Raw genomic sequence first — 16,692 nt, 5'->3', positions numbered from 1 at the left:
GAAGGGATCTCAAAGATATCCCATTCCATCCCCTGCCATGGGCAGGGACACTCTCCACTGTCCCAGGTTGCTCCAAGCCCTGTCCAACCTGGCCTTGGGCACTTCCAGGAATCCAGGGGCAGCCACAGCTTCTCTGGGCATCTGTGTAAGGTTGGAACAAGATGATGGAAGGTTCCTTCCAACCCAAACCATTCTGGGATTTCCTGATTCTATGGAAAAGGACTAACTGCAGATTATGAAACATGTCTGAAAATCACTAATTTCTTCTCTCCACTGACCACCCGAGAGCCTTGGGTGAAATTATCTCTGATGCACAGTCTGGGCTGTAATTATCTGTACACACTACCTATTGTAGTCAGTTCTCAAATATCTATTAAAAGCTTCAGCATTTCACTTGCTTTTAAGGCAAAATCTCACTTCTTCATGGCTCACAGGGAAGGGAAAGGAGATTTTTTAAGGGAAAATCTCAGCTCTTGAAGGCTCACAGGGAAGGGAAAGGAGATTTTTTAAGGGAAAATCTCAGCTCTTGAAGGCTCACAGGGAAGGTTGTTGTTGACTCAGACCATAACAAGTGTTTGCTGAAAAACCTTATGAAAACACACCCAGGACTTTTCTGATCCCATTACCTTTCACAAGCAGGGAAGCCTTGGAGGTGAGACCACGGGCAGTGAAGATGACTTCCCCAGTGTCACCAGGAATGACATTTTTGATACTCAGTGTGTATTTCCGACCTGCATTGGAGGCTTTAAATCTCCCCCCACTTTCCACTTTTCTCCCATTCAGGGTCCAGTTGAAGTCATCAATGCTTTCATGGGACAAAATGCACTCAAAAGTGCAATCTTCTCCCTCCTGGATTTCAGTGTTCTTGAGCCTTTTGGTGATGCCAATGTTCAGTTCTGGAGAACAAAAATTACATTAATACACATCAAAAATGTTTTTATGATAGACACAAGTAGAGTAATAGCATTTTTAACTCATAAGAGGGGTTTATCTGCTAGATTGGCAGGATACCACTGTATTCCTTACAGGTGGCTGTGACATGGGAAGGATTTTTCAGGCTCAGAATCATCTCAAAGTTGTACAAAAAGAGAAATGTGAATCTCATGGCTGTTCTCAGGAAGGATTGAATGAAGAACAGCTCAGTGGGGAAGATTAAAGATTTAATGAGTTAGAGAAGAGAAAAGCTGTCAGAAAAGAAGCCTCTGGGACAATGGATGTGGTTCTCCTCCATGCTGATAGAAGAAATGTCTGAGTTTTTTGACTTGTTACTCCCGGTGTTCAAACCAGACAAATTCAAATTTTTTTCTCATTAACATTATGAGTTTGGAAGCCATGAACAATTCTTTGTCCTTCAGGCTGACACAAAGATTAGAGGACAGGCTGAACAGCTGGGTTCCTCAACAGAAATTGTCCTGCTTTGGTGTTCCTACCATGGACTCTGAGTCAATAGCTCAAAATAGGAAACAGGCTGCTTGGGGGATTTTTTTATTGTTAGTTGGGATTTTTTTTGATAAATTTTTGCTTTTTTTGAGAGGATTCCTGTACTTTAGGGATGTTCAGGAACTAAATATTGTCTCTACATTCCTGACACCTGATTTTCACTTAGAAACCCCAGATATACTTACACCAAAATTAACAGGAATTGTTCAGACATCTCAATATTATGTGAGATTTGTCGAGGAACAGCTAAGAGCCCAAGGGACAAAGCCCACCCATATTTTTAACACACCTTGAGAGGCCACTGTCTACAACACTTACCCTGAACGCTGACCTTTGATTTGGCAACATCAGTGCCGATGTCACAGGTGTATAACCCTGCATCTGTCTTTTCCAGGTCATGGATAAGGAGGCACAGGGTCTTGCCAGACTGAATCTCCTCATACTTTTTGCTAGAAGTGATCTTCACACCATCCTTTTTCCAAACAGGTTTGACCTTCTCTTTGGAGACTTCACATTCCAGTTTGATCACTCCGCGCTCCTCACCGAAAACATCATCCAAGGATTTCATGAAGACAGCAGGTTTCTCTGAGGGTCAAGAGGCAAAACAGAGAACAACCAGGATGTTTGGGACACTTTCAGTTGCTATCAAATATTTAGAGACATTAATAAACCCTTGGCAATATTGCTGACACCAGTGCAGAACCTAAACCAGTATCACCCTCTGGCACCCCCAATTCCCTCATCCTGCTCTCAATCCTTCATCCTGCTCCAAATCCCTTCATCACAAGATTGTGTTGACACAAGGGGCTGCCCTGACCCAGGTGCAGCACCTCACACTGGCCGTGTTGAACCTCAAGATGTTCACATGCTCTCAGTTCTTGAACGTGTCCATCTCCCTCCGGATGGCACTTCAAGCCTCAGGCATGTCACCTGCCCCACTCAGCTGGTAGTCACCTGCACACTCTCTGAGAGTGCCCAAGAATGTGTTAAACCACAAAAACTCAGTTGTGTGACTGGGCTTTCGGACATATGAAGGAGAGAGTAAACTGTCTTCTCATGGCTGATTGAATCCAGCTCCAGAACTGATGTATTAAAAACCACAGAATTACAGACTATCCTGAGTTGCAAGGGACACACAAGGATCATCCAGTCCAACATTTGTCCCTGCACAGACATCCCAATAACCCCACACTGTCCCTGAGAGCGGTGTCCAAACACTCTTGGAGCTTTGGCAGCCTTGGGACCATGATCATGCCCTGAGGAGCCTTTCCAGTGCCCCCTACCCTCTGGGGGAAGAACCTTTTCCTGAAATCCAACCTAAACCTCCCATCACTCAGGCCCAGCTGTTTCTTCAAGTCCTGCCACGGGCCACCAGAGTGAAGAGATCAGTAGCTGCCCTTCCACTTCCCCTCACATGAAGATGTTGAAGACCACAACAAGGACTCTCCAGCTGACCAAACCAAGTGACCTCAGCTGCTCCTCTCAAGGTTCTCCTCCAGACCCTTCACCATCCTCATGGCCCATATTTAATAGCTCAATGTTTTTTATCTATTAAGCAGGATTGGATCCTGCTTACCAAATCCCCATGGATTTGGTAAATAATGGCTCATTTGCACCTCTCATTTCTATTCAGGTGATCTGGACCCACCTATCACCTTCAGCCGCACGGTCTCTGACACCTTGTCTGACTTCATTGTCACCGTGCCAGCATCCTCGGGCTTCACCTGCTTCATGGTCAGAGTGTAGCACTTGCCCACGTTCTTGATGTCATTGAAGTTGTTGGTGTAGAGGAGGGTGCCATTGAGGAACCACTCCACGTCCTCGTCGTCGTGGGACAGCTCGCAGGAGAACACAGCAGAGCTGTCCTCCTCAATCTCCACGTCCTGCAGGTGCTTCAGGACCTCTACGTTGCGGGCTGAGGGAAACCAAGAGCAATCAGTTGTGGGTTTCTCTGGGTCTGGACTGAAGGCACTGAGACAGCAGTTCATGTTCACACTCAGGTGTTTATTATTTCTTATCAGTAACACAGTCTCACTGCTGGGAGTTCAGCAGCTTTTCATCAGAAGGCACAAAATGGCCACAATCTCTTGTTCCAAGGGCTTTTAAGACTAAACTATCCAATGAAGAGCTGACACCTGGATTATTTTCCCTTTTAACCCCATAACTGATCCCACAGAGCCCCCAGTGCAGACTTGTCTGCCCAACTACAAAATGCCACCCAAACCCATGGAGAAGGAGGAAGAAGAAGGATGAAGAAGAAGCCCAGGATGACACCCTGTGCCCTCCATCTTGCTTACATCCACAACATCCTAAAAACCCCAAACCCTCAATTTCTCACCCAGTGACACACCTGCACTGCTCTCTATCATCTATTTCACGCTTTTGTGGATTTCAGTCTATCTTGGAGTCTAAGAAACTTTCTCCATGAGTGAGGGTCAAAGTCAGTCCCCCCCTGGGGGGGGTCAGGGCACCCCAGAGCAGACAGAGAAATATTCCCAGTGCCCTGGGTTTGCACACACCACCACCACCATAAATCAGTTGTTATCACAAACAATTTCATGGAGTTTAGTAGATGATTTGTTCTGGTCTCCTGCACACCTTTGGTTATCACATTTCGCTTACTTGGTTCTGCACTTGCTCCAACAGGAAAATAAAAATCAAAAAGGCTAATTAAAATTTTCTAGAACAGTCAATTCTCTTTTTATATATAAATCAGTTTGTAGGTTTTGTTTGTGTTTTATTCAAAAATAAGTAATTTTTTTCTAAAATGATGTTACAGTCACCTTAAGCAACCCCCAGAGCTCCAATCCCTGTGTGCTTGTCACTGCACACACAAACACATTTTAACTAAATTGTCCCTCATTTCCAGGGAAACTGTGACACAGAGGATGAGATGAAGACAATGATTTTGGCCATAAAGGTGTGGTGTTACAAAGAGGTTAAGCAAGTTGCTCAGGTTTAGGGAGTAAGAGGATTTTGATTCATTTCTTTCCCAGTCCTTGGGCAGAGATTTCTCCTTGCAGCTTCTCTGCAAAGAGAATGGAATTCTGTTTTCAAGGATGAGATAACTCAGAAGACGGTTTGGGACTGTTACTCGATTATTATTTTTTTTTAATATATATATATTGGTTTGGATAGAATAGAGTCACAGAATTATTTAGGTTGGAAAAGACCTCTAAGATTGAGTCCAACCATTCCCCCAGCACTGCCAGGGTCACCATGAAAACACATCTCCAAAACTTTTCAATCCCTCCAGAGATGCTGACATCACCACTGCCCTGAGTATTTAATTTCAATGTCTGACAACACATTCAATGAAGAACCTCTGCAAAGCCAAACTGCTACCAAAAGCTGCTCCCTGGACTTTTGGAAATGATTCTGTAGCTCAGCACCAAGTCTTTCTAGGAGTGACACAGTGAACATCTTTTCTTGCAGTGTCACTTGAGGGGAAGAACTGGCTAAAAACAGTTCAGGGCCCGGATGGGGTAGAGCATCACTATGAATAATTGTATTCAGATATATAATAGTAGCTATAAAATACATTTATAGCAGGTAGACAAATGTATACAGATGTATAACAATACAAATGTGTAACTATGGCAGATAGAGAAGCTGACTCAGACATCAGAAAATGAAAACCACTGCCAAGATCACCAGAACGGGAGGCCTGTAGCAGTTTAAGATAAAGGATATTTTTAGGTCAAAGCCCCAGAGGTCTAATTCCTTGTATGAAATGGACAATGATGTGCCTTGACAAATGTTAACTTGTGCCTTACCCAGATGCTGCCCTCCCACACGCATTACCAACTTCCCAGCAAGAGATGGATTTCAGGATTGTGGAATCAGCAGTTTGCTTGTGACACTGCTTTTATATAAAACCAGAAGATAACTGTGGCAATCTACCTCTCCTCAGGAGGAGGAACCTTGAGTGAAACAGAGAATCATAAAGACCAGCACCAGGCCAGCCCTGCAGCTGCAAACCTCCCGTACCTTCAACGCTCAGCGTGGCTTCGGTCTCGGCGATGCCAGCCCTGCACTTGTACACGCCAGCATCCTCGGGCTTCACCTTCATGATCTTCAGCTCTGCTGAGTACTGGTCCCTCTTGATTTTGTACTTCTCTGAGGGCTCAATGAGCACTTGGCCCTTGAACCACTTGACGTGCTTTGGGGAAGGCCTGAAGTCACAGGACAGGATGACGGAGTGTCGCTCCAGGACGGTCTTGTCCTCCAGCTTCCTGGTGATCTGGATGTGGTAATCTGCCAGGCAGGGGTGGGGAAGAAGAATGGATCAATCTAAAGAAGAGGAAGGTTTTAATCTGTATTTCATGCCCATTAATTTAACATATTTGACTTTCTGTTTTGTAAACTGCTCAGTCCTGCTACAAGTGTCTCTAAGAGATCTCATGTGGTTTGAAGCTACAACAGCATGATGATCCATAAGAAAATCTGATTTCTGTAAGATAATACTGTGTATTAACCACCAAATTCATGGTCCACTTCTGGCTCAGTGCTTGCTGAATTGCTCTCTAATTGAGGTTTTCATTCAAGTAAGAGTAAATGAAAGACAAAACAAGGACTTCAGGACGTGATTGAAGAGATTTACCATGGTGACAGCAGAAGATAAAAAGCCTTGAGGCTTTGTCGTACATCAAGTCAATGACAAAGTGAATTAAGTAAATGAGCTATCAAACTTGTCTGGTTCATAAATGGGACAAAATAAACTCTCCTGGCAAATTTCATCTGTTTTGTCCTCCTTGGTAAAGTCAAGAGAATAAAAATAAAACAGAAACCAGTTTTAGCTTGACAGATTTGAATACCAGGGACACCAAAGTCATTGAATCAGATCCCTGCCTAAGACATTTCTGGCTCAGCTGGTGCATCCAGCATTCTCCCAACAACTTGCAGCTGGGAGCTAAACAGATCTCCCAGGTACACAAGCATTTCCAAGAACCCAGCCCACAACAGAGAATATTTATGACAAATTACTTTCCAGCTTCTGTGAGAGGGAAGGTCTTGGTTCTGATTCATGTGATACATATTAAAAAACCTCATTACCTCTGACGAGCAGGTTTGCTGTGGATTTGGATTTGCCAATGGAGAACTGGATGGTGCCTGTCATATCAACACTTGTTTTTATTATTGTCAGCCTGTGGAGGGTGCCTTCCTGCTGCATGATGATGTTTCTGCCAGCCTGCAAGGCTGCTCCCTTCAGGAACCACTTGGCAGGTTTCACAGATGGAATGGATGTCTCACATTCAAAATTGGCTTCTTCAGGCTCAGTCACATCCTCATCACACAATTCTTTTACAATATTAATGGCTTGCTCTGGGTGGAAGAAGAGAGCAGGGATTTAGTAGCCATGAAAGCTTTTCCATTATCAGCCTGAACACTCAAGACATCTTTTCTGCACTTATGAACTCAAAAGGCCTTAAAACATCTTTTATTCTGTATGAAAGCAAACACATATTGCTGGTCAGAGGCCAGAAAGTGAATCTGTATCTCCTGATTCCTAGTCCTAATTCTAAAGTCACCTTCTTATCCTGGTATCAAACAAGTAGTGCTGTAAAATGGAAAAGAAGGTTCATTGGAATGCAGATGTGTATAAAAGAAGCTGCAACATTCCTCTGAAAAACAGACTTCATCTGATACATTTGATAAATGTCTCTGGAATGGGAATTCCCTCATTTTCCTTAGGAGAATATAGCAGATAATTATTTTTCAGCATGTTCCAGTGTGTAAAAGGATTAAACACCAATGGGCTTCAGAATAAATAACATTAAATAAAAATTTTTTTAAGCAGGATTGTGTTTCAACAAGTGAGTCAGACCCATTCTTTCCAAAGCAAACAACAAGTGAGTCAGCCCATCCTCCTCCCAGTGCATCCTAGGGGTGAAAAAAAGAGGTTTTCTACCTTCAACAAAGAAATTAGCACTGGTCTTGTCATCGAAGGCATCACAGGTGTACGTGTCCTCATCCTCGTAGTCGGCGTCGTTGATGACGAGTTTCCGATAGACGCCCTCGCTGACGATCTCGTATTTCACACCAGGGTGAATTTCCACGTCCTTTTTGAACCACCTGACCTTGGCATTGGCTCGGGACACCTGGCACTCCAGGACCCCCCGGTGCTTCCACAGGGCGATCTTATCCCGCAAGGGCTTGACGATTTTCACGGGCAGCTCTAGGAGGGCAAGGAAAATGGAGCAATCAGTATGGCCATAAAAGATCATTAACAATATTTCTTTTATGTTCGGTAATTTAGATGGTGAAAGGAGTCACTATCCAAATTACTGCTATGCTGAGCACTCAATTAACTAATTTAATTAGTAAGAGTTAATTAAAGGGAAGCTTTTTCTCTGTATTTTACTGCTGGAGTAGCTGAACAGCAGGAGTAACAGGTGGTTTTTCCTCAACACCTCACAGCAGTGCTACAGCAAATCCAAGTTCTGATCTCCAGTTTCCTGAGCTCCTCAGCAGTGCGTTAATTCAAACATCTTCCTTTTCTCTCCTTCTATCACGTTGTTTTAGTTAAACACATCAAAAAATGCTAGTTTTTGTTATAACATACACCAAAAAGTGAAAATGCAAGAAAAAGTCAAGCTACAGCTTTTTGTCCCTCAAATTTCACACACAGCTTTAAATGTCAAAAGGTGCAAATCCAACCTCCTGAGAGAATTTAATTGGAATTAAGCCAAAATAAACTCCCAGCTGATATTGACCAGGCAGCAAAGTAGGCAGGTTTTCTTTCTCTGAACACTGTAGGACTTTTTTTAACCTTCACATGCAAAGTGAGGGAAGTGAATGGGTTTTTAACGTGAGAGAGCAGAAGCAGTGCTGGCACGAACAGCAGAATTACCTTTTACAGTCAGCTGAGCACGAGATTCTGCCTTTTCTGCTACGAATTTGATCTCAGCCGCATCCTCAACCTGGACGCGTGCGTACGTCAGGGAATACGTTTTTCCTGGGAACAGACACACAAACACAGCTCAGATATCCCAGAGCAAAACCCTATTTTCTAGTCTCCCATGCCAGCCCCTCCTCCAACCCACCCCCACTCTGTGGTGGTTCCAGCTGTGGGTTTCTCTGGGTCTGGATTGAAGGCACTTGAGACAGCAGCTCATGTTCACACTCAGGTGTTTATTATTTCTTATCACTAAAACAGTCTCACTGCTGGGAGTTCAGCAGCTTTTCATTAGAAGGCACAAAATGGCCAACAATCTCTTGTTCCAAGGTCTTTTAAGACTAAACTATCCAATGAAGAGCTGACTCCTGGATTATTTTCCCTTTTACCCCAATAACTGATCCCAGAGCCCCCAGTGCAGACTTGTCTGCCCAATTCCAAAATGCCACCCAAACCCATGGAGAAGGAGGAAGAAGAAGCAGGAAGAAGAAACCCAGGCTGACACCCTGTGCCCTCCATCTTGCTTCCATCCACAACTTCCTAAAAACCCCAAACCCTCAATTTCTCACCCAGTGACACACCTGCACTGCTCTCTATCATCTATTTCACACTTGTGTGGGTTCCAGTCTGTCCTGGAGTCTGGGTCAAAGTCAGTCCCCCCCTGGGGGGGTCAGAGCACCCCAGAGCAGACAGAGAAATATTCCCAGTGCCCTGGGTTTCCAAACCATTCCAGACCAAAATCCCCATTTTTTTCCTCCTACCATCCTGCCGCATTTTGATGTTGTCGGAAGTCTTCAGCTTGTTGTCATTTTTGTACCACTGGGTTTCCACCTCGTCGTGTGAGATCTCACAGATGAAAGATGCACTCTCGTATTCGTTCACTTCCACATCTTCCAGTGGTTTTACAATCTTGACATCTCGGGCTGTGAAGCCATAAAGATGAATATTTACTTGGGGGTTTCTCCATAAGTGAGTATGGTGTGTTTACTTTTTGCATAATTACATGGGAAAAAGGGGATTGTGTTCTATTCTAGACCAGCCTTTCTTCCTTGGTAGTTTATCTCTTCAACATAGTGAATATTTTTCTGGCTGAAGCTTATTGTAAGAGGATTTTATGGATGCTGGAACTTCATGCAGGTATTAATGAAAGAAATACACATATGAATGAAAGCAAATTTGCCAAGAAAAACTAAACACAAGTCTACAATCCTAGGTCATTATTAACTTGCCTCGTTCATACTTCTCTGCACGCTCTCCTCTGTTTTACATAGGAGATATCTTTTTACAGAGTCTCTGGAATTTAGTATAATCCTCTTTTACTCTGCACCTTTGCACTCTTTTTGGCAGAACTGATCTATTTATCTGTGCTACTTTATTTATTTATTTATCTGTGCAGCCCTTTCTTTCTGAACGAGAAGGTCTTGATACACCTTGAGTCAGCCTCAAGAGCAGAGCTGAAATGCAAACAAACAACCCATCCCAACCCCAAAACCAGGGAGAAAAGGGGGAGTCTATGGGGCAGATGTTCATGAAGATACTACAGAACCCAAGTGGCCACATGAGGACAGCATCTAGTAAGCAATGAGAAAGATGCTCTGTCTTTCACTAAGAAAGAGCTGATCTGCTTTTCAGATGCCCCTTTAGAAAATAGCATCTGCCAGGGCACAGCAGAGCTGTCTGTTGAGTAACTTGCCTTTATCTCAGAGCTTATCTCAGGTGTTTCAGAGCCTGGTGACAAAACACACCTGGTGCTTCATCAGTTGCTCAGTGCAACACTCAGGTGGAAAAACTGCCTCGAGCAGAAAGGAGAGGGGCAGGCAGAAATAACCACCTTCTCCTTAGCATTTAGAACCTAAAAATGAGGGCACTTCTTGAGCTCATAGCCAAGGCTTGCCCAGTCCCTGTCCAGGCAAAGTACCCCTGTGACAATGGTGCTACTAAACAACATCAGCACCAGCTACTGAACCCCTGCTTCAGGCCAGGCTGTGGAGTATTTCCTGATGTGCCAATCCAGAAACACCATTCAGATTCCAGAGAATGGAAGTCACTTATGAGAAATGGAAAACTGAGTTAGGACCTCTTCCAAAAATACTGCAAGGATAGAGCAAGCACAGGACAGCTTTGCCAGCATTTTCTCAGCAGGAAGAGAAACATAACCAAAATGAGCAATTGTGAAAAACAAACACTCCACAAAGAATTTCTTGCTGTGGAGCCAAAAATGCTGCAGTAAATGTATTTTCCTACTTCAGCCAAACATACCATGAACCTTTAGAGTAGCTGATGTCTTGTCTTCAGCTGCTTGACATGTATAGGTTCCCTGGTCTTCATATTCACACTTGTGAATAATGAGGCTTCTCTTATTTCCTTGGGAGATTATCCCAATATTTTTACTTTGCCGGATCTCCTTCCCATCCTAGAAGGGGAAAAGATCAAAGCAGATCACCCTCAACTCCTGTAGATCTGCAGTGAGCAAAACAGACATTCAGAGCTGTGTTTATTTCATCCTTCTTGTGGGACTGAATGGAAAACTGTGTTTAAAGGAACATGTGTTGAATATTCATCACAGGACAAAGATTTCAGGAAGTTGGAATAGCTGAAGAAATTTTGGATGATCTCCAACACCTTTTTTGAAGGCTTAAAACACCATGCAGGGCTGGCAGTGAGTCCCTTCAGACATAAATGGTTTTAAACTAAAAGAGGGTCAAATTTAGACTGGAAATAAGGAAGAAGCTTTTCAGAATGAGGGTGGCCAAACACTGGCACAGGTAGGCCAGAAAGGTGGTGGATGCCCCATCCCTGGAAACATTCAAGAGCAGGTTTAACAGGGCTCTGAGCAGCCTGATCTGGTTGCAGATGTCCCTGCTCATGGCAGGAGGTCAGAAATGAGGTGACACTTCCAGCCCAAATTCCACCTTGAAGAACTGCTGTTACCCCAAATTAAGGAAAGTTGTGCCCCAAGGGAAGTACATGAAATGCCAGAGCTGATCCCCAAAATTACTCTGTAGGGAAAAGGAACTGGAGTGTCACTGACAAAGGAAGATGAGGCTTCCCTTTATATCCCATTTCCCAAACAGGCTGTAAATCCTGGGTGAATACGGCTTGGTGTGGAAGGAAGCACAAGACTGCCAATCTGTAACAGCAGTGCTCACATTCTGTGCAAGAATAGAAAAGTTTACCTTTCAATCCAATTTATAAATACATAAAAACCTGAGAGTGATAAATTGGGAGAGTAAATGAACATAAGGACAAGAGAGCAATGCTAAGAGCTTTACTGCAAAGGCTCAGGCTCATATTCCCTGGAAGTAGAATTAAAGGCTCCCATTCCCTTCCAGAGAAGTCAGAAATTAAAATATCACAATCCATTAAGTGCTGTACCTTGAACCACTTCACGTTGGCATTGGGTTTGGACAGCTCACACTCGAATGTGGCCTTGAGCTTCTGAGTTACACTGACATCTGCCAAAGGTTTGCTGATCCTCACAGGCAATTCTGGGAAAGAAAGACAAATGGGGAATGGAGTCACACAAGCACTGATGGGTAGGTTTCCATGATAAATAAAATTTGTATTGGTTTGGACACTTTATCATTCCCTCCTACTTTGTCATTGTCCTGTGGACAGTGATGCCACAATGACCCAGTTGGCATCAGAAGGAAACATTACTGTGCTTTACATCCCTTGCAGTGACCAGGAAAATTTGTTGCCCTCTTAAGTTTGCTCTCCAGGTCAGGAGAAGGCAATTGCATCCACCCCAAGTAGGGCTGGAGCCTCCTGTACCCGTGTACCTTTCACAGTGAGCCTCCCTGATGAGTTAATGCCCTCTGCTTTGAAGGAGATGAGTCCTGCATCTTCCAGAGCCACTGAGGAGAGAGTCAGGGAGTGTTTCTTGCCCAGGACACCGAAGCTGACGTTGGGTGCAGGTTTCAGACGAACACCATCCTTCTGCCAGGTCCCCTCCACGTCCTCGTGGGACACCTCCACCTCGAAGGTGACAGTCCCTTTCTCAGCCACCTCCAGGGGCTGGAGGCCTTTCACCAGCTTGATCTGCCTCACTGGAAAGTAACATGGAAAAGTTGGAGATCTCACACCTGTGAAACAGCCTGAGGACTTCCAAAATGGATTCTTTCCCCATTGCACCTGCCAGTTAGTTGGTATTTGCCAATTAAACAACCACTTTTACAGGAAATAAAACCTGTCCATGACCACAATGCTAACACAGCTGCTATTTTTTAAATGGATGCTTTCAGGAGACAAACAGGTCAACCAAATATCACAGAAAACACCACTGGCTCCTTTTCTATTGAGGTCTATCATATTTTAGTAAAAGAAAGACAAATAAGTCCATGGCAATACTGGGCAGTCCTTCAATTAGGATAAAACAAGGATGGGAGGAAAAAGCTATATTAAAAGGAAAATAAAATCCATGCCTGGTGCAAAAATGCTGACACCTCACAGGCTGGCAGCCAAAGCATCCATGGTTTGGGTGGATATTACCTGTTCCTGTGACAAGACATCCATGCCCTGTCATCCAGTAAAATGGATTTAGTGTTTAAACTTGCACCACCGCTAACAGTTGCCAATTAAAAAAAAACCAAAACCACAATGAAGCCTCCAAGACCTCTCCAGACAACCTATTCAGTCATCTGACCATAAAAAAGCTTTTTTAGAATATAACCTAGCTCTTTCTCGCTGCACCTGAAGTCAATTATTTCCTGGCACCATAGAGATTGTTCCCTTCCACTTTGCAGGACATCAAACACCCAAAAGACTGTTTTCAAGTCCTTCCTCACCTATTATTTAGAACCAGCCCAGAACCAGTTGGTGGCAAGGACTTTATGGACAAAATCAGACAGTCCTTGAGTAGTTAAATCCTGTTTTCAAATATCCTGTGACAATTATTACAAAAAAGATGTAGGAAAGGGACAGAAGTACAAGGCTATGGATGAGGCACCATTCATTTACCCAAGAGTGAAGCACTCTCAGAGAAAAGATTTGCTTTTGTAATTTTTTAGACCTTGACTGAATATAAAGAGACATTCTGAACGAGGTGGTTTGCAGAGAAAAATCAGGGCAATGGATGGCTGAAGAGGGATTTTTGGTAAAAAAACATACCCAGGAAAAAACACAGAGGATATCAGGGAGTGAGAAAGAAAGGAATGAGAAGAATCTTTCAAGCAGCTTAAAGGTCAAAGCTGGTGGGATGAGATGGAGGCAACAGGAACCAGTCAGACATTCTCTGTTCATGGCTTAGCTTTCACCTCCTCTTGCTCATTTGACTGGCTTCGTCCCCGTGTCCCCATGACAATGCAGAGACCAGAATCCACCACCAAACCCTGCCCAGGGTATTTTTAGAACTGAGGGTCACTGAACTCACTTTCCACATTGATCTTGGCTTGGGTCTTGTCATCAGGGCTCTCGCAGCAGTAGAAGCCCCGGTCTGCAAAGGAGATGTCCTTGACCACCAAGGTGTGCTTTGTTCCCTCAGCTTTGATCTCTATTTTGTCACTGGGCTTCAGCACAATGCTGTTCCTCATCCACTTCACCTCTGCAGGCTTGGTCAGCTCTACCTCCAAGGTCACTGTCTCCCTCTCTTCAAATGTTTTGGGCTCCAGCTTCTTCTTGAAGGAGATTGAGGCCTCTGCAAGAGAGGAAATATTAGTAGGAATGTGGAAGATCCAGAAACAGGCTTTGAAAGAAAATTAAACCAGTGGTTTGTGTACCTCCAAACCCCAAAGCATTCTGGGCACTCCTATTCAATGATGCTAAAGCAGAAATTCCCAGCTGCCAACATAATTAATTAGAGGGAAAGCCACATAAAACATCATAGAATGGCTTGGGTTGGAAAGGACCTTAAAGACCATCTAATTCCAAGCCTCTGCCATGGGCAGGGTGACATTTCCAGCCTGTCAAAGGGGCACTGCCACCTCTTACCTCTGACTCTGAGGTTGGCTGTGCTCTCCACACCCTCAGCACTGGCAGTGATTTCAGCTGCATCTTCCAGTGTCAGGTCAGTGATGGTGAGGCTGTGGTTGGTGTCCTTCTGAGAGATCACATATTTCTTGCTGGCTTCAATCTTGGCACCATTCCTGAGCCAGGTGACCACAGCATCACTGGGGGAGACCGTGCACTTGAACACAGCCTCTTTTCCTTCCTCAGTCACCACGCTGTTGAGACTTGTGACGAATTTCACCACTCTGGGAGCTGATGGATAGAGGTAAAACATTCAGGAGCACGTCCTTGAGGCATGGCATGAGCACCTCCAAACAGCCAAAAGCTTCCATGGCTTTCTTGGAAGCAGCAATTTGAGTACAGCATAATACTGTGCTCAAATAAATACAGGAAACTCAGTAAATACAGTAATAAACACTTAGTAGATATAGTAAGTGATCACAAAAGTGGATCATCACATTTCCCATGCCTGAGTAAATTTTGTGTACAAAGAGAAGCAAAAAAAGAGGGGAAATAAAATCCCATCTTTTATTTGGGAAAATGAATTCCAGCCTCAAATGCAATATGAAGGTCAATCTTAAGAGACCTGAGCCAGGTCTCACAATCATGTCTTTCACAAATAGAGGTTCCACTGACACTGAGAGGGCAGTTCTGTATTTTGTTCTCAACACAGGAGTCACCCCAGACACATGGAAAAATTCAGCTTTGCAGGGTTTTAAAAGCTGAGGACAAAACCCAGGGACCCCTCCAGACTGCCACCATCAGGGACATACGTTTGGGGACGATGGTGATGCTGCTCTTGTCATCCCTGGACTGGCAGGAATATTCTCCCTCATCCTCAGCCCGGATCCCCGTTATGGTCAGGGTCCGTTTGATTCCCTCCTCACGGATCTGGAAACGCTTGCTGGCCTTGATCTCCACACCATTCCTGCTCCACGTCACCTTCCCCTTGGCGTGGCTCAGCTCACAGCTCAGGGACACGCTGCCACCAAGCTCAGCTTTCACAGCCTCCAGCTTCTTGGCAAACTTCACTGGGATTTCTGAGATCCAGGAGAAAGGGGAAGCGTGAGGGGGGAAAAGAGAAGAAACCTGTTCTGAGAAACTGGTTCTGCACAACTGTGGGAATAAATAAATATGTAAATATAGTGGCCCTAAGTATTTAGGGAGACAAAATCTAACCAGAAATGTGGAAATTCAGGCAGATTCCTTTGATGCGGTATTTTCAGATCCCTGTCATTCTGCAGGAAGATACAGAAACAGGAGGGGAGCAAACACCAGAAGTACCCATCATAGGCTTCCAAACTGGCCAGCAAAAGACAAAAACTGAACATTTTCTGACTTTTTTTTTTAACCTTTTTTTTGACCTTTTTTTGACCTTTTTTTTACTTTTTTTTTTACTTTTTTTAACTTTATTTTTTACTTTTTTTTTTTTTTACTTTTTTTTTTTTCCTTTTTTTTGGAAGCTGGAGAACTTTGCTGGCCCATGGTGGGGCATCCAGACAAGGTGCAACAAGCCTTGAGGTGGTTGGAACAGCTTCCAGAAGAGTTTGGATTTCACCTCCATCCCACCATGAGGGAAGTGCAGCTGTTGGGCTGGGCCATGACCTGGGCACTGCTCACCTTTCACCTGGACTCTGAATTCCTGCTTGTCATCCTTTGTCTGGCAGGTGTAGAGGGCAGAGTCTGTGCTCTCAGCTGCATTCACTGTCAGCATCCTGGATGCCCCCTCACTTTTGATCACACATTTCTTGCTCGCCTTGATTTCTGTGCCATCCTTGAACCACCTCACTGCAGCTGTTTCAGGTGTGACTGAGGTTGTCAGTGTGATGCTTTCGTGCTCTTGAACAATGAGAGGTTCTTTCTGGACAGCTTTCTTTTCAAATTTAGCCTCTGGTTCTAGAAAAGATGATAAAACAGGAAAATTAACAACTTTATGCTCAAATCCTTGAGCAGTTTAAAAAAAAAGGCAGTTAAAAAAAGCAGTTTAAAAAAAAGTATAAAACAAAGGAGTTTTATAATGCTCCCTCTTCAGGACTCACACCACCAGGTCATCCATAACCTGTAATAATCCAGGGAATATGGCTCAATATTTGTGACTGGTGTAATCTTTTCCTGAGTAAGAAGAAAGAAAATGGTCTCTCAGGCAACCCAGAGCTTTTCTTTAGAAAAAAAGCAGAGAAAAGAAAATGTAAATATTTATATTTTATCTGCTGCCCATAAAAAGCTTGTTTCTTAGAAGTAAAATTACCTATATAATTCTTTCCCTTTCCCTTTTTGGGATCTTAGATAAAATTAAGAGGAGACATTAATGGGCTGAACTCATGGCCTGTTTTCTATTTGCTCCACTAGCATGAGGGCTGGAACTCAACCTTTAAGGTTCCTTCCAACCCAAACCATTCTGTGATTCC

The 16,692-nt window shown here is 43.9% G+C and overlaps 1 protein-coding gene across 9 annotated transcripts in view; it reads right to left on the bottom strand.

Annotated features, from left to right (window-relative positions):
- The window catches only part of OBSCN (obscurin, cytoskeletal calmodulin and titin-interacting RhoGEF), a 186,256-nt gene that overhangs the window by 124,270 nt on the left and 45,294 nt on the right, over window positions 1-16,692 (bottom strand). For all 9 annotated transcript variants that reach the window (XM_059838258.1, XM_059838268.1, XM_059838276.1 and 6 more), the window contains 15 exons: window positions 15,905-16,180; window positions 15,058-15,324; window positions 14,267-14,536; window positions 13,710-13,973; window positions 12,121-12,387; window positions 11,714-11,826; window positions 10,598-10,751; window positions 9,100-9,261; window positions 8,294-8,398; window positions 7,352-7,618; window positions 6,496-6,765; window positions 5,431-5,697; window positions 3,089-3,355; window positions 1,759-2,025; window positions 627-896 (listed from right to left, as the gene is read on the bottom strand). In XM_059838258.1, coding sequence (XP_059694241.1) covers window positions 627-896; window positions 1,759-2,025; window positions 3,089-3,355; window positions 5,431-5,697; window positions 6,496-6,765; window positions 7,352-7,618; window positions 8,294-8,398; window positions 9,100-9,261; window positions 10,598-10,751; window positions 11,714-11,826; window positions 12,121-12,387; window positions 13,710-13,973; window positions 14,267-14,536; window positions 15,058-15,324; window positions 15,905-16,180 — 3,486 coding nt within the window. The remainder of the gene's footprint in view (window positions 1-626; window positions 897-1,758; window positions 2,026-3,088; window positions 3,356-5,430; window positions 5,698-6,495; window positions 6,766-7,351; window positions 7,619-8,293; window positions 8,399-9,099; window positions 9,262-10,597; window positions 10,752-11,713; window positions 11,827-12,120; window positions 12,388-13,709; window positions 13,974-14,266; window positions 14,537-15,057; window positions 15,325-15,904; window positions 16,181-16,692) is intronic.

This window comes from Haemorhous mexicanus, chromosome 1 (genome assembly GCF_027477595.1).
Source record: "Haemorhous mexicanus isolate bHaeMex1 chromosome 1, bHaeMex1.pri, whole genome shotgun sequence".
NCBI classification, from domain to species: domain Eukaryota; kingdom Metazoa; phylum Chordata; class Aves; order Passeriformes; family Fringillidae; genus Haemorhous; species Haemorhous mexicanus.
This window is presented reverse-complemented; position numbering and strand designations above follow the sequence as displayed.